Source organism: Eriocheir sinensis, chromosome 32, assembly GCF_024679095.1.
Source record: "Eriocheir sinensis breed Jianghai 21 chromosome 32, ASM2467909v1, whole genome shotgun sequence".
NCBI classification, from domain to species: domain Eukaryota; kingdom Metazoa; phylum Arthropoda; class Malacostraca; order Decapoda; family Varunidae; genus Eriocheir; species Eriocheir sinensis.
Genome location: NC_066540.1, coordinates 17698481 through 17723562, shown reverse-complemented (window position 1 = coordinate 17723562; position 25082 = coordinate 17698481). Strand labels below are relative to the sequence as shown.

Sequence of the window (25082 nt, the reverse complement as noted above, 5' to 3'; positions counted from 1 at the left end):
CTACTACAACCACCACCACCTAACCTAACCAAACTCTCTCCCCTCCCACACAAGATCCGCTCCAAACTCCGCCCCGCCACCACCACCACCACCACCACAAGTACATCCCCCTCCACCACCGCCACCACCACCACCCCAGCAGCCGCCACCACCCCAAGCCGCCCGGTGGAGAAACACGTGGAGCGGCTGACCTTCACGCAGCTAATCGACTTCCTCAACACCTGCCTGGACCGCTACCAGGCCGCCGTGGTTGAGCCCGGCACGGCGGTGGGAGCGTTGTGTGCCCAGAGCATCGGGGAGCCTGGCACACAGATGACCCTCAAGACTTTCCATTTTGCTGGCGTGGCGGCCATGAATATTACTCTGGGGGTACCACGGTGAGTGTGTATTTACCTGGTTGTGACATATGGGAAGAGAGCTATACCCGCGCTGTCCTGTCTCCATATCCGCCCTTATCCAACGTTTCCTTAACCCAGCAGCAGCGACGGGCCAAATTTCTGCCATGATTTAAACCCCAAAAAATAGCTGATACATAATCTGATAACAAATGCTTTGATATATGTTATGAAATGGTTTGTGTGAGGGGTGATTTTTTCTCATTTTTCTCGCTTGGGGGGACCGTTAAGAAACATGATCCCTGCTGCTACCAGGTTAAAATCATGAATGTTTCTTGCACAGACCACCTCCTCCTCCAGTCTATTCCACAGCTCAATGCTCCTGTTTGGGAAGATAAACTTTTTCACATCTCGCCTCCACGTGGTCGCCCTCAACTTCTTTCCATGTCCTCTCGTTTCTCTCGCTCCACACACACAGGTCCTCTCTGTCCAAATGCTCCACTCCGCTCGCCACCCTGTACACTGCTATCAGGTCTCCTCTTTCTCTTCTTCTCTCCAGGGTTGTGAGCCCCATGCTATTGAGTCTCTCCGCGTAAGTCTGATCTCTAAGTTCCGGCTACACCTCTTTGATACACCCTTGCGCACCCTCCAACCTATCACTCACATCCCATTCCACCTCTAACCCTTCCACAAACCCCTATACACACACACACACACACACACACACACAAGTCCCTGTACACACACCCTCACACACACTCACCCCTTAAAACCCACACACACACACATCTCCTACAGCCCTAAAACCCCTTCCTATAACCCCTACACTACCAACACCCCTCCCTATACCCCTCTACACTACCAACACCCCTTCCTATACCCCCCACACCACACTAACACCCCTCCAATCATCCCCCCATCGCAGCATCCTGGAGATCATCAACGCGTCACACTCAATCTCCACCCCAATCATCACGGCCAAGCTGAAAGTGGAGACGGACCCTGAGGCAGCGCGGCAGGTGAAGGGGCGCATTGAGAAGACTCTGCTGGGGGAGGTGTGCGAGTATGTGGAGGAGGTGTTCCTGCATGATGACTGTTTCCTCCTGCTCAAGTTGGCTGTCGATCGGATCAGGCTGCTTAAGTTGGAGGTTGATGCGTATTCTATCAAGTACTCCATCTGTACGTCCAAACTTAAGGTGGGTGGTGGATCACTCCTTTACCCTCATCCACCCTCATCCACTATCTCACCCACATGCATATCCTTTGATCCACATCCTCTTACCCACCCTCTAATCCACCCTCATACTCTCTCATGCACCCTCTCTTCCACCCTCATCCACTTTCATCCTTTCATCCACCCCACACCCTCTCCACTCCACACCCTCTCATCCTCACCCTCTCTTCCACCCCACATTCACTTTCATCCACCCTCTCATCCACCCATATACCCTTTCATCCACCCTCTCATCCACCCATATACCCTTTCATCCACACTCTCTTTCACCCTCATACCCTTTCATCCACCCTCACCTTTTCTTCCACCCCATATACCAATCATCCACCCCACATACACTTTCATCCACCATCTCATCCACCCACATATGCTTTCATTCACCCTCTCATACACCCTCATAGATTTTCATCCACCCTCTCCTCCACCCACACACCCTTTCCTCCACACTCATCCACCCTATACTCCACTCTCTTAACCTTTCATCCACCTTCTTCATCACCCCCTCAACCTCTCTTGTACCCACCCACCCTGTCATCCACCTTCTCCCTCCCTCCCCCCCCTCATCCGCACCCTCACCCACCCCTTTATTCCCTTATCCATCCCTCACCCTCTTTCTCAACCTCACAATCACACCCTCATCCACTCACTCATCCATTCACTCATCTGCCTTCCCCCACTTCCTCACCCCTTTTCTTCCCCTATCCCTCCCTCACCCTCTTTCTCAACCTCACAATCACACCCTCTCATTCACTCATCCGCCTCCCCCCCCCCCCAGGTGAAGGAGGGTGACGTGGGCGTGGTCTCGGACACCATCATCACCATCCGGCCCGGCAGCACCAAGAGCTCTGTCATGTACCACCACCTTCAGTACCTCAAACAGCACCTCCTCAAAGTCATCATTAAGGGCCTGCCATCCGTCAGCCGTGCCGTCATCAACCAGGTGGGGAAGGGAGGAAGGGAGGGGTGTGTCTGGTTGAATGTGGGTTTGTGTGTGTGTGTTTGTGTTTGGTTGAGTGTGTGTTTTTGGTTGAATGTGTGTGTGTGTGTTTGGTTGAGTGTATTTTTGGTTGAATGTGTGTGTGTGTGTGTGTGTGTGTGTTTGGTTGTCTTCTTTTTCTTCAACTCCTTTCTCTTCTTCCTCCTCCTCTTCCTTCTTCCCTCCTCTTCCTCCTCCTCCTCCATCTTTCTTCATGTAAAATACCTTCCCTTTTTTTCTTTTTCTTCATCTGCTTTCTCTTCTTCCTCCTCCTCCTCCTCCTTTTCCTTCCTCCTCCTCCTCTTCCTCTTCCTTTTCTTCTTCTACCTCCTCCTCCTCCTCCTTTCACCTCTCCGTACCTCCTCTTTTCCTTCTCTTTCCTACTCTTCTTCCTTCCTCTCTCTCCTTCTCCTCCTCCTCCTCCCACCTTTCAATTCCTTCTCTTCCTTTTTCTCCCATCACTCAATCTCCCACTCCATCTCCTCCTCCCTCCTCTTACCCCTCCATCCCCTCTAACACCTCCCCCTCTCACCCCCCTTCACAGATCGAGTCTGGCGTGGGTGGCGTCAAGGGCAAGTATGAGCTGCTGGTGGAGGGCGACAACCTGCGCGAGGTGATGGCGACCTATGGGGTGGACGGGACGCGCTGCACCTCCAACAACACCTACGAAGTCTTCACCTGCCTGGGCATTGAGGCGGCCAGGTGAGAGGGGCTCGTTAGGGGGGGACACGCACACACACACACATATACAGATTGATAGATAGATAGATAGATAGGTAGGTGGTTAGACAGATTTTTATATAGAGAGAGATAGAAACACACACACACATATATAGATTAAGATAGATAGGAGAGAGAGTTATATAGAGAGATAAATACACACACACACACACACACACACACACACAACCCCCCTTCACTCCCTAAATCCCCCCCTTCCTTCCCTTCCCTTCCCCACTCCCCACTAATTCCTCTCCCTTCCTCCTCTTCTTCCCCCAACCCCCTACTACCCTACCCCTGCCCTCCTAACCTTCTCCAACCACCCCTTCCATTCCTCCCCACTCCCCCTAACCACCCCTCCTTCCCCCCAGGGCCACCATCATCAAGGAGATCACGGTCACCATGGAGACGCACGGCCTAAGTGTTGACCGACGCCACGTGATGCTGTTGGCGGACCTTATGACGTGCCGCGGCCAAGTGCTGGGCATCACACGGCACGGCCTGGCCAAGATGAAGGAGTCCGTGCTCATGCTGGCCTCGGTGGGTGACTGTTGTTTTTCTTTCTCTCTTTTTCCTTTCTCTCAAATTGTTTCTCCTGTTCATGTTCTTTCTCCTCCTTTTCTCTTTCAATCATATTTCTCTTCCCTTCCATTCCCTTCCCTTTCCTTTCATTCCCATCCCTTCCCTTTCCTTCCTTTCCTTTCCCTTCCCTTCCCTTTCCTTTCATTCCCATCCCTTCCCTTTCCTTTCATTCCTTTCCCTTCCCTTTCCTTTCATTCCCATCCCTTCCCTTCCCTTCCCTTTCTTCATTCATCTATCTCTGTCAAACTTCTCCTTCTGTCTCTCTTTATCCTTTCTTTCTTCTTTCTCTCTTAAATCTTTTCTCCTCTTCATGTTCTTTCTCCACCTTTTCTATTTCAATCATATTTCTCTTCCCTTCCCTTCCATTCCCTTTCTTCATTCATCTATCTCTGTCAAACTTCTCTTTTGCCTTTCTTTCTCTCATAAATCTTTTCCTCATTGCATTCATCTGTCTGTCAAACTTCTCTTTCTCCTCCTCTTTTTTTCTATCTGTCAAACCTCTCCTTTTCCTCCTCCTCCTCCTCCTTTCACCTCCTTTTCCTCTCTCAGTTCGAATCCTCTACCTCCTCCTTTTCTTATTTCTTTACAAACTCTCCACTTTCTCCTCTCTCTGTGAACCTCTCCTCCTCCTCCTCCTCCTCCTGTAACCCTTCTCCTCCTCCTCCCACAGTTTGAGAAGACCGCTGACCACCTGTTCGACGCTGCGTACCACGGCCAGAGCAACCCCATCAAGGGTGTGAGTGACTCTATCATCATGGGCAAGCCTATCAACATTGGCACCGGGGTCTTCAAGCTCGTCCACAGCCACCCACGCCGCCCCCGCCCCGCCCCGCGCCCCCTCATCTTCGACCACCCCAACCTGCATGTGCCACTCTCCCTCACTGCCTGGTCCTGAGGGGGGGGAGGGGGAGGGTGAAGGGGTGAGGGAGAGAGAGAGAGAGAGAGTGTGTGTGATGAGGTTGGTTTTGTGTGAAGATTTGAAGAGAGAGAGAGAGAGAGAGAGAGAGAGAGAGAGAGAGAGAGAGAGAGAGAGAGAGATTTTTTGTGATTATATATAAGAATTTTTTATGGCTAGAGTTATTGATATTGTAATTATTATTGTTATTATTATTACATGTTGTGAGAGAGAGAGAGAGAGAGAGAGAGAGAGAGAGAGAGAGAGAATCTGCCCTTCCCTTCCATTTCCTTTCCTTCCCTTCCCTTCCTGTCCATTCCCTTTCCTTCCCATCCATTCCCTTTCCTTCCCTTCCCTTCCCCTTCCTTCCATTCTGTTTCCTTCCAATTCCTTTCCTTTTCTCCCCTTCCCTTCCTTTGCCTTTCCATCCCTTTCCTTCCCTTCCCTTCCTTCTCCCTTCATCTTTTCTTCCTCTCTTCCTCCTCCTCCTGTCTTCCTTCCACCCTTCCATTTTTCTTCAAACAATCCACATTTTCTTCCTCCATCTCCCCTCTTCTTCCACCCTGTCCTCCTCCTCCTCTCATTTCTTGCCTTCCCACATACTCTCCCTTCTCTCCCTGGACCTTCATTCTCCCTCCTCCTCTTCCCCCTCTCCCCAAAACTAAGGGTGATAGCTTCTCCCTTAGCTCTTCACCCCTCCTTCCCTCCCTTTCATCCACTCCCTTCCACTGATAAACTCCTCCACCTTCCACATCCAGCTCCTCCTACCTTCTTTCCTTTCTTCTCTAAATTTCTTCTCCCTTTTAATCATCTTCCACTCTCCACTTCCTACTGCTCTCCCCATCTCTCTCTCTCTCTTCTCCCCTTACGAACTTCCTCCCAAGGCTAAGGGGTGGGGTTCCTTAAGTCCTATGTGTGTGTCTGGGGGGGCATGTGTCTGTGGGGGTTGTAAGCAGACTGTGGGGGCGACAGACTGTGGGGCCTGTGAGAGAGAGAGAGAGAGAGAGAGAGAGAGAGAGAGAGAGCACAAACAAACACACATATGCACAGAGATGATTTTATTAGCTGACAACTTTACAAACATCAACATTCTGATAATAATAATAATAATAATAATAAAATACTGGATGGAATATTACACTGTTTTTAACCCTCCTACCTTGATGTACAGGTAAGTTAGGTTATTAAGTAACTCACCAGGTGTAGAAGGGAAGGTTGCAATAATAATAATAATATTCTTAGTTGCCTTCTTCTTCTTCTTCTTCTTGTGACTAATTCTTCTTCTTTGTTTTCTTCTTGCACTTGTTTTCCTTCTTCCTGGTTCTTTCTTCATTGTTTTGCTTCTTCTTTTTCTTTTTCCTCCTTCTTATCCTCCTCCTCCTCGGTTTAGCATAATTATTTCTAAACATTATTCTCAACCCTATTATTTAACAAAACATTTTCCTCCTTCCTCCTCCTAAACACACATTTAAAAACCCTTTTTCCTCCTCTTCTTCCTTCTCCTCCTATACATTTAACAAACACTTGAAGCTTCTCCTCCTCCTCCTCCTCCATCTTCAACAAACACAATACATAAACATTTTGATCGGTGACGTGTGTGTGTGCGTGTGTGCGTGTGTGAGCATAATATTTTGGTGTTTATCTGCAATCGTTATTTTAAATGCAGAACAACACACACACACACACACACACACACACACACACACTATACGTTCATGGAGAGGGAATAATACTGCTGTGCGTACATAGACACACACACACACACAGAATATGTATATACGCACAGAAACACACACACACACACACACACACTATACGTTCATGGATAGGAATAATACTGCTGCGCGTACATAAGACTACATAGACACACACAGGATATGTATATATGCGCACACACACACACACAGTCATGATATGGTATATGTACACACACACACACACACACGTGGGTATTAATATGTAAGGACACACATACGTACACATGGGTAATATATAAGTGACCACACACGCGCACACACACATACATGAACTATTTTTACGCACACAAATACAAACAGATGCACACGCCTGTATGTATGTAAGTCGAGCAGGCACATGTATACATATTCAGTACACACACACACACACACACACACACACACACACACACACACACACACACACACACACTCATTATAATCTCTTAAAAACAAAATTCCAAGTCGAGGTTAAAATAAAATACAGTGATAAATACATTAATAAATAAAATACAAGAAATAATGAATGAAATAATAGAAATAATAATAAATATAAAAAGTAAATAAATAAACAGCTGAGAATTTAAGTTTTGGGGGAAATCTTCAATTCCTTACAACATCAAATTCCTTTAGCAACAAATTCTTTCACAAACATTTTAAACTCTTCTTCTTCTTCTTCTTCTTCCTCCTCCTCCTCCTCTTAAACTCACACATTTAAAAACCCTTCCTCCCTCTCCCTTCTTCCTTCTCTTCCTCCATAACAAACATTTTAAGCTCCTCCTCCTCCTCTTCTTCCTTCCTCTTCCTTCTCTTCCTTTACATATAACAAACATTTTAAACTCCTCCTCCTCCTCCTCTTGTTCTTCCTTCTCCTCTACAAACATCAACATCATTTCCCTTTAATAGAGAAAGAAAAATATATAAATCCATTCTTATGAGGGGAGAAAATACTTATGGGAGATTCTATACGTTAATTTTGATATAATAATAATAATAATAATAAAAATAATAATAATTGTCCCTTTAAATATGGTGTGGTCAGATCTTCCTATTATTATTATTATTATTATTATTATTATTATTATTGTTATTTGTGATTCTGTTTGTAGTTCAAGGCCTCATCAGATATACACAATTGTTAATGTTTTACTACTATTTCTACTACTATTACTACTTCTACTACTACTATTACTATTACTACTACTACTACTACTACTACTACTGCAACTAATTATAATCTTGCATATATAATTAATTTGAGTTGCATGATTTTTTTTAAAATTATGTATAAATACCTTTTTTTATATATATGTGTATGTGTTTCATCAATGGGTAACACACACACACACACACACACACACACACACACACACACACACACTTAACATTCACTCAATCCTTTCTTTCTTTCTTTCTTTTTCTTTTTCTTTTTCTTTCTTTCTTTCTATTATTCATTCATTCTCTCTCTCTCTCTCTCTCTCTCTCTCTCTCTCTCTCTCCCCCCCCCCCCCCTAGGCATTCAGAGGGGGGTGGGGGTGGCGGGGGAGGGGGGCGCCACCTCCGGCTCCACCACCATCAGGATCTTCTGCAGGAAATGGGTGGAGGAATCTGTAGAGAGAGAGAGAGAGAGAGAGAGAGAGTGTTTGTTAGTTTGATATCTTTAGAACATTAAGAGTTACTACTACTACTATTACTTCTACTACTATCTCCTCCTCCTTCTACTTCTCTCCATCTTTTCTATCTTCCCTCCTCCTCCTCCTCCTTTTCCCCCTCTTTCTCCTTCTCCTTTCTCTCCTCCCATCTTTCTCTTCTCCTCCTACTAACTCTATTCTCCTTCCTCCTCCTTTCTTTCCTCTTCCTTCTTCCCTTTCTTCATCTCTCCTATCTTCTTCCTCCTCCTTTTTTCTTCTTTCCTGCTCCTCTTTCCTCCTCTTCTATATTTTTCTTCATCTCTCTCTTCTTCTCTTCATACTACTACTACTACTACTACTACTACTACTACTACTACTACTACTACTACTACCACTACTACTACTACTACTACCCCCTTCACCCATCACTCACCCAGCAGCTCCGTCACCCACGCCGGCTTCCCCCGCCACATCACACCCACCAGGTACACGGGAACACCTGAGAGCGTCATTAGCACACCCACACCTGAAATTACACACACTTGTGCGTTGATATTGGGCACGCACGAACATTGGCACACACACACACATGGACGTAGGTACACATACAAAGATAGTTACACACACAGACATATGTTCGTCAATATTGGTTCACACAGAGATAGGTACACACACACACACACAGATGCCAAATAATAATAATAATAAAAATAATATGTTTAAATTTAGTTAACATTTGCAAGAAAAAACTAATATATAACTACTAATACCACACCCCATACATCCCCACTCCACCCTTACCACAACCACAAACAACCACATTACCACCTACCAGTACTCGAGGGTTCCCGCACCACCGGCACCACCACCAGGTACACGCAGCCTATCAACACCAGCGTGGGGAGGGCCGTGTGCACCTTGATAGGCCTATGGAGGTGTGGGTGTGTGCGTCTCAGCCACAGGAGCGCCGCCACCGCCCCGCCGATGGTCAACCACAGCGCGAAGGACAGGGAGTTGATGAGGAAAAAGATGTCGGCGCGGAGCATCAGGAGGGAGAGGAAACACTGTGGGAGGGAGGGAGAGAGAGGGATATTAGAGGGGTGGGAGAGGGAGGAGAGGGAGGGAGAGATAAGATAAAGAGAGGGAGGGAAAGGGGAAAATGTGAGTAGAGAGAGAGAGAGGGAGTAGGAAGGGAGAGGGAGAGGAAGAGAAAGAGCGGTGGAGGAAGGAAGGGAGTAGAGAGGGAGGGAAATAAAAGAGAGGGAGAGAGAGAGAGATGAGAGAAAGAGGGTTGAAGAAAGAGATGTCAGTAGTAAGAGAGAGAGAGAGAGAGAGAGAGAGGGAGAGAGAGAGAGCACTTTTTCATATATGTGGAATAAAAATCTTTCAAATAACTAATCTATCCTTCTCACATCCCTTCCATCCCCTTCCCATCACCCCTTCCTTTCCTTCCATCTCCACCCCTTCCTCTCCCTCTCCCCCCTTCCCTTTCCCTTTAATCCCTTCCTCTCTTTCCTTCTGTTTCCTTTCCTTCCTTTCCTCCCTCAACATTCCTTCCCTTACCTTCCTTCTCCATAAATCACTTCCCCTCCCTTCCTTTACCTCTCCACCTTTCCCTTCCCCTTCTAATCCCCTTCCCTTCCTTCCCTCTCAATCATTTCCCTTCCCTTCCCTTCCCTTAGTCTGTTCCAACCATTAACAAGTCTGGGTTAATCTTCTGCCATAACAAACACTGGTAGTCACATTAACAGAAACTATTTAGTAAGATTTCCACTAGAATTCCATTAACCTTCCACTCCTTACAAGATATAGCGAGGTATGAATGGGACGATGCGTTGACTAGGGCGGCGAGGCGGTGAAAATCTACGGTCCTAGCCAGCCAGATTTACATAACAGCGGGTTTGCACTCCCTCCTCCCCTCCCTCCACCTCCATTACCGTGAGCAGGAGAGCGGGCACCGGCGTCTTGGCCCTAAGGTGAATGAAGGCGAGGGCGGGGGGCAGGTGTCCCTCGCGCGCCCCCGCCAGGAAGAGCCGCCCAGAAGTGAAGAGGATGCCGTTGAGGGACCCGAAGGTGGACAGCGCCACGAACACTGGAACCCAATATTGTAGAGGGCCAAGAACCTCGCGGCCGAAGGACTGGAGGAGGGGGAGAGAGAGAGAGGGGTGACCAAGGAAGAAAGGGTGTGTGTGTGTGTGTGTGTGTGTGTGTGTGTATTTACATAGATGATTGCATATATATAGACAGATAGAGAGCAGAGACAGACAGAGAGAGAGAGAGAGAGAGAGAGGATCAAGAACCAGACAATTGGATTAAAGCAACATCATCTATATCCAATTAGAGAGAGAGAGAGACACACACACACACACACACACACACACACACACACACACACACACACACACACACACTAACCCCCCATTTATAATCCTATTTCATGCCTCTCACCTCTGCTCCTCCCCTCTCCCCCCCTCCTTTCAACTCTCTTCTTCCCCCCAGCCCCCCACCCCCCCCTCCATTTCAAAACCCCTCTCACACCCCTTCCCCTCCATTCCCTCTTCCCATCATCAGTATCACCCCCTCTCTCGACCCCCCCTTCAATCACCCTCCCCATATCTAAACCCCTATCACCCCTTCACCCCACTACCATAATTCCCCCCTTCCCTAAATTCCTTCTTTCCCCCCTTTCCTTCAACCCCCCACCTCTCTGCCCCCCATATCATCCAACCCACAACCCTCAGTTTTAAACCCTTTCAATATCCCTCCTATCACCCGCTCTATTCAGTCCTGTCTCCCCCAATCTCCCATCACCCCAATTTCCTCCTCTTCCACCCCTTCCTCCTCTTCTCTTCACCCCTCCCCCAAAAAAATCCCTTCTTCCACCCCTCCACCTCCTCTACACCTCTCCTCCTCCTCCTCCTCTTCCTCTTCCACCTTTCCTTCCTCTCCTCTTACCCCCTCCCACCCCAATCCCCTCTTCTTCCACCCCTCTCCTTCCCCTTCCCTTCATCCCTCTCCCCTCCTGTTCCACCCCTCTTCCACCCTCTCCTTCTTCCTCTTCTCTTCACCCCTCCTCTTCAACCTCTCCTTCCTCTTCACCCCTCCTCCTCTCCCCCCCACTCACCACGGCCACGGCGGGGGAGGCGAGGACCTGCGCGGGGGTGAGAACAGCGAGGTAGGACACATTAGCCAGCACGTACACACAGGTCACCAGGGGGAGCGCGATGCTGATGGCCCGGGGGAGGTTCCTGGGGGGAGACACAGGGGGAGATATGGGGGTTAGTGGGGGGGGGGGGTAAGTGGGGTATAGGACGAAGAAGGTGAGGGGGCGAAATTGGTTTGGAGAGAGTTTTTTGGGGGTACAGAGATGAGGTTGGGGGTGGTTGAGGTTATGGGGGTTTGGGGGTTACTGGGGAGATGATACGGGGGAGTTAGTGGGGAGAAGATAGGGGAGGTTGGTTGGGGTTGAGATGAGTACGGGGGAGTTAAAATTGGGGGTTGTTGTTGGGGTTTGGGGTATATGGGAGGTGATATGGGGGCTTTAGGGGGGGTGAGGTTGAGGTTTGTGGAGAAAGGACGGGGTTAAGTTATGGGGGGTAGTAGTAGTAGTAGTAGTAGTAGTAGTAGTAGTAGTAGTAGCAATAATAATAATAACAATAATAATAATAATAATAATAATAATAATAATAATAATAATAATAATAATAATAATAATAAAACGTACCCAAACCCCCCTCCCCCTCTCTCTCTCTCTCTCTCCCCCTCCCCCTCTCTCTCTTCCTCTCACTCTCACCCTCCCCCCTCTCTCTCTTCCTTTCTTCCCCTGGGGCCATCATCATCATCAGTACAAAGCCAGCCCCTAATAACAGAGATGTGACCCTTTCCTTAACAAACTGGTCTCCTCTTTTGTGACCCCGTAAAAAAGGCGCAAACACAACACCAGCAGCTCCCTCGTCGTTCATCATCGTCAGCATCAGCATCAACATTGTATTATATTATGACTCGTATCTTCCTTCCTATATTGTTGCCTTTGTGTTTTCTTCTCCTCCTCCTCCTCCTCCTCCTATTTCCTTTCTATCTATTCTTCTTTTTCCTTCTTTCCTTCCCTTCTCTTCCATTCCCTTTCTTCCTAACATTCTCTCTCTCTCTCTCTCTCTCTCTCTCTCTCTCTCTCTCTCTCTCTCTCTCTCTCTCTCTCTCTCTCTCGGTATAATCGAGAAATGGGTCTTTTAAAACAATTCCCTTAGGCATTATATAGTAAAGCTCTTTGACGTAATGAAGATAGGGGTGATGGGGTGAAGAAGGGGGTGAAGGGGGGGGAGAAGAGATGAAATAAGGGAGAGAGAGAAAGGGGGGGTGGAGGAGAGGGAAGGGGAAAGGAAAGGGAGGAAGGGCGGGGTGAAGGGGAGGAGAGAAGGGGTGACTGTAGGCATGTTCAATGGGGTGATATATATAGATGGGAGGGGTGAGGGGAGAAGAGGAGGAGAGGGGTGGGAAGGGGGAGAAGAATGAAGGGGTGATAGACTAGAGTTATGGGATGATATATATAGGTGGAAGGGGTGATAAGGGGGGTGGGGTGAAGGGGTGATGAGGGGAAAGGAAGGGGAAGGGGAGAGGGGCGATAATGGGGAGAAAAATATTAAGGTTGGGGAGAGAGGGGTGATGAATGGGGGAGGAGGAAGGGGAGAGAGAGGGGGGAGGGGTGACGGAAGGGGGTGAGGAGAGAGAGAGAGAGAGGCTGGGTGTGGGAGAGCTGCACGAACGCCAACTACCCGGGCTGGGATTCGAACCTTGACCCAGGGATTCGGAGCTTGGCACACTGAACCTTTGACCAGCGACACGCGTATATAAAAATGAACATTGACGATAGAAAGGATAGATTGACCTCTCTTTCGGCCACCTCTTTTGAGTCTTTTTTGTAGGAGTAGCGAGTAGCGGACTTTTCTTTTATTAGAGAGAGAGAGGTCAGGAGGTCAGATAAACAGTTCACAGCGTCTATCAATATAAAAACAATACTATGAAGATAATGATGAATAAAAAAAACAATACCAATAAAATAAAAATAAATAAATAGTTTCTCAATCTATAAATTCTATCAGTAAGAGAAGAAAAATTAACTTCTCTAATGAAAAGAAAAACAACAATGAATTAACCGAAAGCGACATAGCCTAGTATCATTATTTTTAAGAGGGGGGGTCAAAGGTCAAGGAGGTCAGATAAATAGGTCACAACGTCTATGAATAAAAACAAACAAACAACCTCTTCCAGATATAAGTAATACAAGGAAGAGGAAAAAAAAAAAAGAAAGGCGGAAAATAGATAACCATTGAATGACGTTAGGAAAAAAATTATTGGACCTACGAATGGCAAGAGTGAGTGACGTCATCAGCCAGCAGCCAATGAGGAAGCAGAAGGAGGCGTAGGCGTGCTGTGATTGGCTGAGAGGGTTTGAGGGGGCGAGAGAGAGGGGGCGTTAGTTAAGAGGGGAGAGAGAGAGAGAGTATGGAGGTATTATTCTTTCGTTTTCTCTCTCTCTCTCTCTCTCTCTCTCTCTCTCTCTCTCTCTCTCTCTCTCTCTCTCTCTCTCTCTCTAATACCAAAATGCAATCATGTACCTTTTAAGAAACAAATCAAGAGAGAGAGAGAGAGAATATGCATCTCTCTCTCTCTCTCTCTCTCTCTCTCTCTCTCTCTCTCTCTCTCTGTCTGTCTCTCACCTTCCGCCTCAGTTCGCCCCATTTACAGATTGTCATTTGTTTCTCTCTCTCTCTCTCTCTCTCTCTCTCTCTCTCTCTCTCTCTCTCTCTCTCTCTCTCTCTCTCTCTCTCTCTCTCTCTCTCTCTCTCTCTCTCTCTCTCACTGCTAATTGATAGGAAAAATCTCATTATTATCACTGGGAAAGGGTGAAGTCTGATCGCATTTATTATTATTATTATTATTATTATTATTATTATTATTATTATTATTATACTACATTAGAACCACTCACACCTGTACGGCACTTTAATTAACCTCAACTTGTCACTAATTAAGCTCACCCTGTCCCTAACCCTCACCTGACCTTACTTAACCTCACCTGTACTGTACCTTAACAAACCTCATATAAACCCATAATCAATCTCATCTAACCTTAATTAACTTTATCTAACCCTTTAAAACCCTTACTTAACCTAACCTCATCTAACCCCATAATTAACCTTATCTAACCTCTTACCCATAATCAATCTCATCTAACCTTAATTAACTTTATCTAACCCTTTAAAACCCTTACTTAACCTAACCTCATCTAACCCCATAATCAACCTCACCTAACCTCTTACCCATAATCAATCTCATCTAACCTTAATTAACTTTACCTAACCCTTTAAAACCCTTACTTAACCTAACCGCATCTAACCCCATAATTAACCTTATCTAACCTCTTACCCATAATCAATCTCATCTAACCTTAATTAACTTTATCTAACCCTTTAAAACCCTTACTTAACCTAACCTCATCTAACCCCATAATCAACCTCACCTAACCCCACAATCAACCTCACCTAGCCCCATACTCAACCTCACGCAACCCTTCATTAACCCCAAACACCTCAATCACCCCCTCACCTGTACGGGTTCTTGAGCTCCTCGGTGACAAAGTTGAGGTAATTCCAGCCCCCGTAGGCGAAGAGACCGGAGTAGAAGGCCAGCGGGACCCCCTCCATGGACACGCCCCCCTGGAACGCGTGCTGGTACAGGGTCTGAGTGTTACCTGGGGGAGGGGGAAGGGGGGAGAATGTGTTAAGTGATGGGGGAGTGGGGGAAAGGAGGGAGGGAGAAGATAGGGAAGAAGAGGGAGGATGAAATGAAAGGGAAGGGGAGGTAAGGGAGGGGAGAGAAAGGAAGAGGAGGGGAGGGGAGGGGAAGGAAAGGGAAGGAGGAAAAAAATGTGTGTGTGTGTGTGTGTGTGTGTGTGTGTGTGTGTGTGTGTGTGTGTGTGTGTGTGTGTGTGTGTGTGTGTGTGTGTGAAATATTCTGCGCATAACATTTAACAAACACACACACACACACACACACACACACACACACACACACACACACACACACACACACACACACACACACACACACACACACACACACACAGAGAGAGAGAATTAACTTTAAAATGAGAGAAAATCGCTCAATAAAAGTGACGAAGTCGTTAGTAAAGCAATTAGAGAGAGAGAGAGAACAGATTTTTCAACCCTTCAAATCTCAAAGAAAAAAATAAAGACAAAGAAGAATAAGAGGAAGAGGAGGAGGAAGAGGAGGAGGAAGAGGAGAAGGAGGAGGAGGAAGAGGAGGAGGAAGAGGAGGAGGAGGAGAAGGAGGAGGCCCTTTTCCTCCTCCATTATACGAGAGGAGGAAAGATAGAGAGAGAGAGAAAGGGAGGGGAGGGAGAGTGATGGATGAGAGAGAGAGAGAGAGAGGAACGTCGCATTCAGTAATGATGCTTATTCTCTCTCTCTCTCTCTCTCTCTCTCTCTCTCTCTCTCCATTATCTCTCCATTAGTCTTTCTTTATGTGATTTTAAAAGACACACACACACACACACACACTTTCTGCGTACATAGGAGATAAGAAAAGTACACACACACACACACACACACACACACACACACGCACACACACACACACACACACTTTTTCCTTTTATCCTCCTCCTCCTCCTCCTCCTCCTCCTTCTTCTTCCTATTATTTATTATTATTATTATTATTATTATTATTATTATTATTATTATTATTATTATTATTATTATCATGAACACCAATATTGTCTTTATCGCCTGCGCCTCTCTCTCTCTCTCTCTCTCTCTCTCTCTCTCTCTCTCTCTCTCTCTCTCTCTCTCTCTCTCTCTCTCTCTCTCTCTCTCTCTCTCTCTCTCTCTCTCTCTCTCTCTCTCTCTCTCTCTCTCTCTCTCTCTCAAAGTAGAAGTTAGTCCATTCATCAAAGGGTCAGAGAGAGAGAGAGAGAGAGAAGGTCGTGACACTCCAATCCAATAATTAAAGAGAGGAGGAGGAGGAGGAGGAGGAGGAGGAGGAGGAGGAGGAAGGGAAAGAAAAGAAGAAGGAAAGAAAAGAAAGAAAGAAAGGAAGAGAAAAAGGAATCGAAATTAAAGAAAATTTATCAAGAAAATAAAGAAAGAAAAAAAAGAAAAAGAAAGAAAATAACAAAAACTAGTAAACAAGCATTCCTCCTCCTCCTCCTCCTCCTCTTCTTCTTCTTCTTCTTCCTCCTCCTCCTCCTCCTCCTCGCTAACAAGAGTCGCTGGTCACTTTGTCTTCGTCGAGAGAGAGAGAAGTCAGGGCATTATCTCTCTCTCTCTCTCTCTCTCTCTCTCTCTCTCTCTCTCTCTCTCTCTCTCTCTCTCTCTCTCTCTCTCTCTCTCTCTCTCTCTCTCTCTCTCTCTCTCTCTCTCTCTCTCTCTCTCTCTCTCTCTCTCTCTCTCTCTCTCTCTCTCTCTCTCTCTCTCTCTCTCTCTCTCTCTCTCTCTCCCTTTCTGTTAAACATACATTCTTTCCCCTCCTCCCCCTCCCTCTCTCTCCACCTCCCCTCCCCCCAAACACACACACACACACACACAAGCACTCACCGGCGGCTAGGTGTAGGGCGCCGGCCGCGATGATGGTGGCCAGGGCGAGGAGCTTGGCCGCCGTGAACACAGTCTGAATCCGCATGGTCAGCTGCACACTCAGACAGTTGACGGCCGTGAGTAGACCTGTCAGGGAGAGAGAGAGAGAAGTATATGAGACAAAGAGGGAGTTACAGAGGCTATTGATAAGAATGAGAACGTTATAGAGAGAGAAAGAGAAATTGATGTATGTTTACCTTGGAATATACAGATAAGAAGAGAGAGAGAGAGAGAGAGACAGGAGAGAGGAGTATTTGAGACATTGATAGTTATAAGGAAAGGGAGTTATAGAGACCATTGATAAGAGAGAGTGTTAGAAAGTCATAGATGGATGTTTACCTTAGAAGATACAGATAGGGAGAGAGATAGAGAGAGATGGGAGAGAGAAGGAGTGTTTGAGACATGATAGTTATGAGGGAGTTACAGAGGAAATTGATAAGAGAGAGAGTGTTAGGGTCATAGATGGATGTTTACCTTAGAAGATACAGATAGGGAGAGAGATAGAGAGAGATGGGAGAGAGAAGGAGTGTGTGAGTGTTAGTTATTGATTAAGAGTTACTTATAAGGACAGAGAGAGGGACTTAAGAGACGATTGATGATTAAGAATGAGAGCGTTAGTGAAAGGAAAGTCATAGATGAATGTTTATGTTGAAATAGAAGTTATTTATATAGCGTAAAAGAGAGTAAGATAGTTAGCTAGATAGATCGTTAGATATAGATACACAGATCGATATATATGAAAGAATGAGGAGGGTTAGGATAGAGGAAGCCTGGTCAGTTCTAAGCTAAGACAGTTGACGGCCATGAGCAGACCTGTTAATACTCGCGGACATATCTCGTCAGGACCTGGCGACTTATTCTTCTTAAGAGGGAGAAAGAAGCAGTTAGATAGATAGATAGATAGATTGATATAGACACGGAGATAGATAGTTAGAGATTGGAAGAGAAAGTTAAATAGATACGTAGTTATTGATATAAGGAGTTGTAGACTGATAGATTCTGTTATAGATATTAAATTGTAGGCAAAAGAATATTGTTAGCTAAATACTGTTATAGACACGATAGATTAGTTGGTAGATAAATAGATATAGTTAGAAATTGATTGATAGAAAAATAAATATTGTTAGATAGATAGATTTAGAGAGTCGATAATCTTTTGAGTTAAAATTCTTGTATATAAGATCTCTCTCTCTCTCTCTCTCTCTCTCTCTCTCTCTCTCTCTCTCTCTCTCTCTCTCTCTCTATCTCTATTTTCGTCCCATGGAAATCCGTTTTAATTCCTTCTATCTCTTTCTCTCTCTTTTATCTCATATTATCTTTATTTTCTCTATTTCTTGCTTCCTTTATCCTCTCTCTCTCTCTCTCTCTCTCTCTCTCTCTCTCTCTCTCTCTCTCTCTCTCTCTCTCTCTCTCTCTCTCTCTCTCTCTCTCTCTCTCTCTCTCTCTCTCTCTCTCTCTCTCTCTCTCTCTCTCTCTCTCTCTCTCTCTCTCTCTCTCTCTAATCCTGTTAAGCGAAATGGGAGCCCAGTCAGTCTCTCCTCCTCCTCCTCCTCCTACTACTACTACTACTACTACTACTACTACTACTACTACTACTACTACTACTACTACTACTACTACTACTACTACTACTACTACTACTTCTACTACTACTACTACTACTACTACTACTACTGCTGCTGCTGATAACTTCCCCTTTGAGGAGTTAAAGTTAGTGGAAGCCATTTTGAGGAGGAGGAGGAGGAGGAGGGAAGAGGAGGAGCAGAAAGGAAGGAAGGAAGGAAGGCATAGGAAGTAGGGAGCGTAAGACTTCGAACATAAGAACATAAGAACGTAAGGACTCTGCAAGAGGTCGGTAGGTCTATCCAAGGCAGCTCCTGTAATCCTAACCCCACCTTACCTCACTATCCATGACCTTATCCTACCTCCTCTTGAATGCATCTATGGTATTGGCACCCACAACATGACTGCCAGGCCTGTTCCACCCATCCACCACTCTGTTAGTATTGGCACTCACTCACCACATGACTGCCAGGCCTGTTCCACTCACCCACCACTCTATTAGTGAGCCAATTCTTGCCCATGTCTTTGTTGAATCTGAATTTGTCCAACTTACAACATTACGTATCCTGCCTATTCCTACGTGTCCTCCCATTCCTACGTGTCCTCCTATTGTTACGTGTCCTACCTGGTTCTTTTACAACCAAAATCCTATTGACATCCCTTTTATTAGCGCCCTTCATCCATTTATAGACTTCGATCCTCTATTTAGAAAAGGAGGAGGAGGAGGAGTAATAGGAGGAGGAGGAGGAGGAGGAGGAGGAAGAGGAATAAGGGGAGGAAGAGTATGGCTTCTTTCTGTACCCTCCTCCTCCTCCTCTTCCTCTTCTTCCTCCTCCTCCTCCTCCTCCTCTTAAGTAAGTATATTTAAGGGACCAAATTTACCTAAGAGAGAGAGAGAGAGAGAGAGAGATAGAGACAATATGGCTTCTCTTCTTCTTCCTCCTCCTCCTCCTCCTCCTCTTCCTCTTCCTCTCTTCTTCCTTCCGCATTCTATTCTTCCTCTTCTTCCTCTTTTCATATGAAGAAGAACTCAAGCGACTCAACCTCTCCTCCTCCTCTTCCTCTTCCTCCTCTATGATGGAAAGGAGGAGGGAAGAGAAGATAAAGGAGGAAGAGGAAGACGAGGAAAGTATTTTAGGAAGAAGGACACGAGGAGAAGAGAAGAAGAGGAAGAAAAGAAGAGGAAGAGGAAGAGGAGGAGAAGAGGAAGAAGGTAGACAGAGAGAGAGGAAGAAAAGGTAGATTAGAAATAGGAGAAGGAAGAGGAGAGAGATGAAGAACAGGAGAAGAATGGAGGAGGAGGAAGAGGAGGAGGAAGAGGAGGAGGAGGAGGAGGAGGAGGAGGAGTAGGAGGAGGAGGGAGATGAAAAGGTATGAGAACTCCCCGCTATCACATTCCTTCCCAGTACTGATAAGCTGAGTCACTTCCGCCAAGCCTTATCTCTCTCCGCGGAGGTAAGATGCTGATTAAGTTAAGCTGGGCAGGTGTGAAAGGGAGGAAGGGGAGGGGGGTAAGTGATGCTGTCCCAATCCATGATGCAAGAGTTAACCAGCATTTTCACTCTTTCATCCCTATACTGTCCCACTCCATGATGCAAGAGTTAACCAGTATTTCCGATCTCTCATATATTTCGTGTCACACCAGCATCTTCAATCTCTCATCTCTATACTGTCCTATTTCTCACTCTTTCATCCCTATACTGTCCCACTCCCTAATGCAAGAGTTGACAAGCATCTTCACTCTTTCATCCCTATACTGTCCCACTCCCTAATGCAAGAGTTAACCAGCATTTTCACTCTTTCATCCCTGTGCTGTCCCGCTCCTTAATGCACGAGTTACCCAGCATCTTCACTCTTTCATCCCTGTGCTGTCCCGCTCCTTAATGCACGAGTTAACCAGCATCTTCACTCTTTCATCTCTGTGCTGTCCCATTCCCTGATGCAAGAGTTAACGAGCATCTTCACTCTTTCATCCCTGTACTGTCCAACTCCATAATGCAAGAGATAACCAGCATCTTCACTCTTTCATCTCTGTGCTGTCCCATTCCCTGATGCAAGAGTTAACGAGCATCTTCACTCTTTCATCCCTGTTCTGCCCAACCCCCTGATGCACGAGTTAACCAGCATCTTCACTCTTTCATCTCTGTGCTGTCCCATTCCCTGATGCAAGAGTTAACGAGCATCTTCACTTTTTCATCCCTGTGCTGTCCAACTCCATAATGCAAGAGATAACCAGCATCTTCACTCTTTCATCCCTACACTGTCCCACTCCCTAATGCAAGAGTTAACCAGCATTTTCACTCTTTCATCCCTGTGCTGTCCAACTCCATAATGCAAGAGATAACCAGCATCTTCACTCTTTCATCCCTGTGCTGTCCCATTCCCTGATGCAAGAGTTAACGAGCATCTTCACTTTTTCATCCCTGTGCTGTCCAACTCCATAATGCAAGAGATAACCAGCATCTTCACTCTTTCACCCCTGTGCTGTCCAACCCCCTTATGCAAGAGTTAACCAGAATATTCACTCTTTACTCATCCCTTCTAATTCTTAAGCAAGTGTTCTCGGAAGCTTTGGGCATTCACAACCACTTTTCCCAAGGTCAAAACGGAGATAAGTGGAGATCTCATGTGTGGTTTTCAAGTATATAGCGCAGCAGAAGCCTTGTCAAACTATCACTGGGCTCATAACACTACCCATGGAAATACTACCAACACAACCTCTACCAAAGCCTTGTCAAACTTTCACCAGGCTCATAACACTACCCATGGAAATACTACCAACACAACCTCTACTAAAGCCTTGTCAAACTATCACTGGGCTCATAACACTACCCATGCAAATACTACCAACATAACCTCTACTCAAGCCTTGTCAAACTATCACCAGGCTCATAACACTACCCATGGAAATACTACCAACACAACCTCTACTAAAGCCTTGTCAAACTATCACCAGGCTCATAACACTACCCATGGAAATACTACCAACACAACCTGAACTAAAGCCTTGTCAAACTATCACCAGGCTCATAACACTACCCATGGAAATACTACCAACACAACCTCTACCAAAGCCTTGTCAAACTATCACTGGGCTCATAACACTACCCATGGAAATACTACCAACACAACCTCTACCAAAGCCTTGTCAAACTATCACCAGGCTCATAACACTACCCATGGAAATACTAACACAACAACCTCTACCAAAGCCTTGTCAAACTATCACCAGGCTCAAAACACTACCCATGGAAATACTAACACAACAACCTCTACCAAAGCCTTGTCAAACTATCACCAGGCTCAAAACACTACCCATGGAAATACTAACACAACAACCTCTACCAAAGCCTTGTCAAACTACCACCAGGCTCATAACACTACCCATGGAAATACTACCAACACAACCTCTACTAAAGCCTTGTCAAACTATCACCAGGCTCATAACACTACCCATGGAAATACTAACACAACAACCTCTACCAAAGCCTTGTCAAACTACCACCAGGCTCAAAACACTACCCATGGAAATACTAACACAACAACCTCTACTAAACCCTTGTCAAACTATCACCAGGCTCAAAACACTACCCATGGAAATACTAACACAACAACCTCTACTAAACCCTTGTCAAACTACCACCAGGCTCAAAACACTACCCATGGAAATACTAACACAACAACCTCTACTAAACCCTTGTCAAACTACCACCAGGCTCAAAACACTACCCATGGAAATACTAACACAACAACCTCTACTAAACCCTTGTCAAACTACCACCAGGCTCAAAACACTACCCATGGAAATACTAACACAACAACCTCTACTAAACCCTTGTCAAACTATCACCAGGCTCAAAACACTACCCATGGAAATACTAACAACACAACCTCTACTAAACCCTTGTCAAACTATCACCAGGCTCACAACACTACCCATGGAAATACTACCAACACAACTTCTACCAAAGCCTTGTCAAACTATCACCAGGCTCATGAACGAGACCAGGGAACGTCACATGAAGAGAACGGTACTTCGCTGTGCTTCGTTTACGTTCTAATTCACTAAAACAGACAGTAAGGTTGTAAGTTATGGTGTGTGTGTGTGTGTGTGTGTGTGTGTGTGTGTGTGTGTGTGTGTGTGTGTGTGTGTGTGTGTGTGTGTGTGTGTGTGTGTGTGTGTGTGTGTGTGTTAGTGTATGCAGCCTGCTAGTTCGTGCTTCCATGCTTCCTCCTCCTCCTCCTCCTCCTCCTCCTCCTCCTCCTCCCACTCTTCTCTTCCTCATTCTTTCCTCCCCCTCTCCACGTTATTTTATCTCCTCCTCCTCCTCCTCCTCCTCCTCTTCCTCTCACCCCTTTCTCGACAAGGTCATGTCTGGGGGGTAACCTGACCTGACCTCTCTCTCTCTCTCTCTCTCTCTCTCTCTCTCTCTCTCTCTCTCTCTCTCTCTCTCTCTCTCTCTCTCTCTCTAGTATGACCAAAGAGAGAGACCAAGAGAGAGAGAGAGAGAGAATATTTATGGAAGAAAACATAATCTTTTTGTAGTCTTCTCCTCCTCCTCCTCCTCCTCCTCCTCCTCCTCCTCCTCCTCCCCTTCCTCCTCCTCCTCCTCTTCTCCTGTTTCATCTTCCTTTTTCTTCTCTTCTTTTTGGAAATTCGAAAACATGACTTGCGGTGAGAGAGAGAGAGAGAGAGAGAGAGAGAGAGAGAGAGAGAGAGAGAGAGAATTTTAATATAATTTCCCAAGTGTGTGAAAAGAATTAATATTTGACATTTTAAATATTTGTTCAAGTGTGTGTGTGTGTGTGTGTGTGTGTGTGTGTGTGTGTGTGTGTGTGTGTGTGTGAGTTTAACAAATAAAATTAAAATTAAAAAAACACACAAAATCTCTCTCTCTCTCTCTCTCTCTCTCTCTCTCTCTCTCTCTCTCTCTCTCTCTCTCTCTCTCTCTCTCTCTCTCTCTCTCTCTCTCTCTCTCTCTCTCTCTCTCTCTCCAGACAATCCCTCATATAAATTCTTTCCACCCACCAACTCTCTCTCTCTCTCTCTCTCTCTCTCTCTCTCTCTCTCTCTCTCTCTCTCTCTCTCTCTCTCTCTCTCTCTCTCTCTCTCTCTCTCTCTCTCTCTCTCTCTCTCTCTCTCTCTCTCTCTCTCTCTCTCTCTCTCTCTCTCTCTCTCTCTCTCTCTCTCTCTCTCTCTCTCTCTCTCTCTCACACACACACACACACACACACACACACACACACACACACATATACACCCTTCCCTCCCTTTCTTTGTGTCCTCCTCCTCTTCCTCCTCCTCCGCATTCTTCCTCTTCTTCCTCCTCTTCTTCCTTCTCCTCTTCTCTTCTTTGTTCCTCCTCCTCCTCCTTCTCCTCCTTTTCCTCTTAATTTTTCCTCACCCTCTTTCTTGCTCCTCTTCCTCCTCCTCCTCCTCCTCCTCCTCTTCCTAAACCCACACCGCAGCACAATCTTACACCCCAAATTCACACCCCAAGACACCCCACTTTAAATATCAACACCCCAATCTTCACCCCAACACACATATACACCCCAAATTCTCACCCCAAGACACCCCACTTTAAATATCAACACCCCAATCTTCACCCCAACACACATATACACCCCAAATTCTCACCCCAAGACACCCCACTTTAAATATCAACACCCTAATCTTCACCCCAACACACATACACACCCCACTTTTCACCCCAACTCACCCTGTCATCCCCAAAATCAACCAAGTACCAACATCCTCACCCCAGAACACCCCAGGTACTCACACAGGGCCAGGGCAGCAAGTAGAACCACGGGGATGTCATGAACGGCAGCGGGGCATTCATCGGGGGCATCGAAGTGGGGTCCGGTGGTTTGCGCGGGTAGCACCATAGCCACGGCGTACTCCGCGAAGGTCAGCGCCACAACGGCCTGGGTAGCGGGGCGTATGATTACCACGTTGACCCATAGCGTGAGAAAGGCAGGAAGGCCCCCGAAGGCTTTGAGGATATAGCTGTACTCACCGCCCGCAGAGGGAAGCATGGTGCCCAACTCACTGTGAGGGAAGAAAGGGAGATTGCAATGTGGGGAGAACGGGAGCTTAAAAACGTAGAGAAGTAGATTAGAAGTGTGAGGAGAAGGAAGGGAGATTTAAGAAAGTGGAGAGTTCGGGGAGGGTAGAAAAGTGGGGAGGAAGGGAGATTAAAATGTGGGGAGAAAGGGAGATTATAATGTGGGGAGGAGAAAGGGAGATTAGAAACGTAGAGAAATGGATTAGAAATGTGAGGAGAAGATGGGGAGATTAAAATCTGGGGAAAAGAAAGGGAGATTAAAATGTGGGGAGGAGAAAGGGAGATTAAAAACGTAGAGAAGTGGATTAGAAATGTGGGGAGAGGGGAGAAAGGGAGATTATAATGTGGGGAGAAGCAAAGGGAGATTAAAATGTAGGGAGAAGAAAGGAAGATTTAAAACGTAGAGAAGTAGATTAGAAATGTGGGGAGAAAGGGAGATTATAATGTGGGGAGAAGCAAAGGGAGATTAAAATGTAGGGAGAAGAAAGGAAGATTTAAAACGTAGAGAAGTAGATTAGAAATGTGGGGAGAAAGGGAGATTATAATGTGGGGAGAAGCAAAGGGAGATTAAAATGTAGGGAGAAGAAAGGAAGATTTAAAACGTAGAGAAGTAGATTAGAAATGTGGGGAGAGGGGAGAAAGGGAGATTATAATGTGGGGAGAAGCAAAGGGAGATTAAAATGTG

At 46.1% G+C, this 25082-nt stretch overlaps 2 protein-coding genes across 8 annotated transcripts in view; one reads left to right on the top strand and one right to left on the bottom strand.

The window, feature by feature from the left end:
- The window catches only part of LOC127006377 (DNA-directed RNA polymerase III subunit RPC1-like), a 19395-nt gene extending 12485 nt beyond the window's left edge, over positions 1-6910 (top strand). Inside the window, exons 16-21 of the mRNA XM_050876296.1 lie at positions 55-377; positions 1261-1531; positions 2345-2509; positions 3090-3247; positions 3637-3805; positions 4518-6910. Coding sequence (XP_050732253.1) covers positions 55-377; positions 1261-1531; positions 2345-2509; positions 3090-3247; positions 3637-3805; positions 4518-4742 — 1311 coding nt within the window. The 3' untranslated portion in view covers positions 4743-6910. The remainder of the gene's footprint in view (positions 1-54; positions 378-1260; positions 1532-2344; positions 2510-3089; positions 3248-3636; positions 3806-4517) is intronic.
- The window catches only part of LOC127006378 (large neutral amino acids transporter small subunit 1-like), a 27714-nt gene continuing 8417 nt past the window's right edge, over positions 5786-25082 (bottom strand). For all 7 annotated transcript variants that reach the window (XM_050876299.1, XM_050876302.1, XM_050876297.1 and 4 more), the window contains 8 exons: positions 24113-24381; positions 16725-16850; positions 14716-14860; positions 11234-11357; positions 10047-10247; positions 8942-9173; positions 8543-8635; positions 5786-8086 (listed from right to left, as the gene is read on the bottom strand). In XM_050876299.1, coding sequence (XP_050732256.1) covers positions 7998-8086; positions 8543-8635; positions 8942-9173; positions 10047-10247; positions 11234-11357; positions 14716-14860; positions 16725-16850; positions 24113-24381 — 1279 coding nt within the window. In that variant the 3' untranslated portion in view covers positions 5786-7997. The remainder of the gene's footprint in view (positions 8087-8542; positions 8636-8941; positions 9174-10046; positions 10248-11233; positions 11358-14715; positions 14861-16724; positions 16851-24112; positions 24382-25082) is intronic.